This window comes from Rhagoletis zephyria, unplaced genomic scaffold, assembly GCF_001687245.7.
Source record: "Rhagoletis zephyria isolate East Lansing unplaced genomic scaffold, Rhagoletis_zephyria_1.1 Rzeph_scaffold_32658, whole genome shotgun sequence".
Classification (NCBI taxonomy): Eukaryota; Metazoa; Arthropoda; class Insecta; order Diptera; family Tephritidae; genus Rhagoletis; species Rhagoletis zephyria.
The window spans coordinates 1,575-3,886 of NW_016189713.1; the positions used below are offsets into that span (position 1 = coordinate 1,575).

The following is a 2,312-nucleotide window of genomic DNA, read 5'->3' on the forward strand; positions in this document are numbered from 1 at the left end:
GGTGTACACAGACTTTTGCTGTTAAGTGTAGCTTAACTAAATATTATGGTTGACATAATGTTACCATTAATGTTACCAATAACGTGTTTTTTGGAAATATTTTAGCAGTTGCCCCATAAACTAGAGAAGTACATATTAAATAAACAGTTTACCATTAGTTTTAGGGGCTGAGAAAATCGAAAAAATATAGTATAGTACATTTGTGCATCTGTTGCCAGCTTTCGCATGGACAGGATGAGTAACATTGATGACAGCGCAACTAGCAACATATGAGTTTCAACCGCCCAGCCCTGCATCCCTTTTGCAGTAGTTCAGAGACAGTTATGAAATTCGTAGGGCGGAATTAGCGCTTTGCCACACTGTCTCTAAATTCTGCTGCAGGGACAGATACGCGGGTAGGAGGTTTTACTTGTTCGGGAACCCGGGTAGTGGGCTAGGGGGTAATCATGATCCGGGTAGTGAATAGCGCAACCTTCGCTTTCATATCAAATAAATTGATTGAGAAGAATTTTTATTTNGGACAGATACGCGGGTAGGAGGTTTTACTTGTTCGGGAACCCGGGTAGTGGGCTAGGGGGTAATCATGATCCGGGTAGTGAATAGCGCAACCTTCGCTTTCATATCAAATAAATTGATTGAGAAGAATTTTTATTTCCCCATCAGTACCTAAAGGTTTCTCACTGAGAGCAACCAGTAAAGCATTGTTAAAAACGTTTCNTCCCATCAGTAAAGGTTTCTCACTGAGAGCAACCAGTAAAGCATTGTTAAAAACGTTTCGGTTAATCTAAGACTGCGGCCATAGGTATTATTATGCGAGCATTTGAATTGGTTAATAGTTTTCTTCGATCTCTGAAATAAATACATTGGGCACGTAAAAACTTCATACACTCAGCGAAGCTGGTGGGGGGCAAACTAGTACTAAAATTAAAATAAAATTTATTCTAAAATGACTGGAAAGACTTTTACTTTAACAAAATCTCTCAAAACTGNCGGTTAATCTAAGACTGCGGCCATAGGTATTATTATGCGAGCATTTGAATTGGTTAATAGTTTTCTTCGATCTCTGAAATAAATACATTGGGCACGTAAAAACTTCATACACTCAGCGAAGCTGGTGGGGGGCAAACTAGTACTAAAATTAAAATAAAATTTATTCTAAAATGACTGGAAAGACTTTTACTTTAACAAAATCTCTCAAAACTGATTCGCATTGTTGGTTTGGCTATACAAATCCTTTACAAACCACAAATACTACAAACTTACCTCAATGATAAATTTAACATCGTTGAAGTTTTTCAAAGACAATGCCATTATTGCTAAATTCTCTGGTGAGCCGAGCATCTGCGGTATAATACTCCTTTCGTTTAAGCGATTAAAGTCGCGACGAGACTTCAGTTCATCCACTGGATTGCGCTCAGCGTCTTCTGCTGTAGTGACACTACTAATCATTATATTTACATTGCTCGGATTCTGTTCACACACTTGAAATGAAGGACGTGCCATCCCGGCCGCACCACTAATTGTGGCGCGTCGTTTCTTTCTTGCTGCTTTGCGCCGTGACAAACTAGCATAATTGCTGCGGTCACGACTGTCATCATCGCTGGAGGATTTTTCTACGGCATCTTCATGCACATGCACCAGTTGCAGCAATTCTTCGGGCTCTAGTCTGTACTTCTGCTGTATATTTGCCAATGTAAAGGATTTGTCAAATTTTTCCAATACAGAATATTTCCATAATGCCTCAGTGATTACATCAACGATTCGTTGAAAGCGAATTTGTACCCGTTCTGAGGCAAGCTTGTAATCTTCTGAATGTATTTTTTTCGTTATAAAATTTCGCAGAAAACCAAATATAACACGTAGTGCACTCCCACAACAAATAAAACCATGACGGCCGCTGGCAGCGGAAACTGATGTTGAACGGATCGATGCTGTATGTGTTTCCATGGCAGCTTCAGCCGTATTGCTAGTGTCGCTTGAGTATGCAGAGTGGCTACGATTTGCACGATATGTAGAGAAACATGCATTAGAAGACTTTCTTAAATGCTCCCAGCGCAGAAATATCAGTTGGAAAATATCCTCGATAAGTGCGCACAACATATCTACGTTAAGAATTTTGCGCAGCATCCCGTTTAACTGCTGAATCTTACGGTCGTAATATTTGTCCAAATCATAATTTTCGCCGGGTAGCATTATTTCACACACAGTGGATAATGCTGTATAATAATTCAATGTCTCCATTTCAAGTTCATAAAGACATTTCATATTTGTAAGCTTCATTTGCCATTTACGTGTGGTCTCCAACAAGCGCC

The 2,312-nt window shown here is 39.5% G+C and overlaps 1 protein-coding gene across 1 annotated transcript in view; it reads right to left on the reverse strand.

Annotated features, from left to right (window-relative positions):
- LOC108353983 (zinc finger FYVE domain-containing protein 26 homolog) overlaps positions 1-2,306 on the reverse strand; it is a gene marked incomplete at its 3' end in the record, with an annotated part of 3,551 nt that extends 1,245 nt beyond the window's left edge. The window contains exon 1 of the mRNA XM_017605175.1: positions 1,264-2,306. Coding sequence (XP_017460664.1) covers positions 1,264-2,280 — 1,017 coding nt within the window. The remainder of the gene's footprint in view (positions 1-1,263) is intronic.
- Between the last annotated feature and the right edge of the window lie 6 nt (positions 2,307-2,312).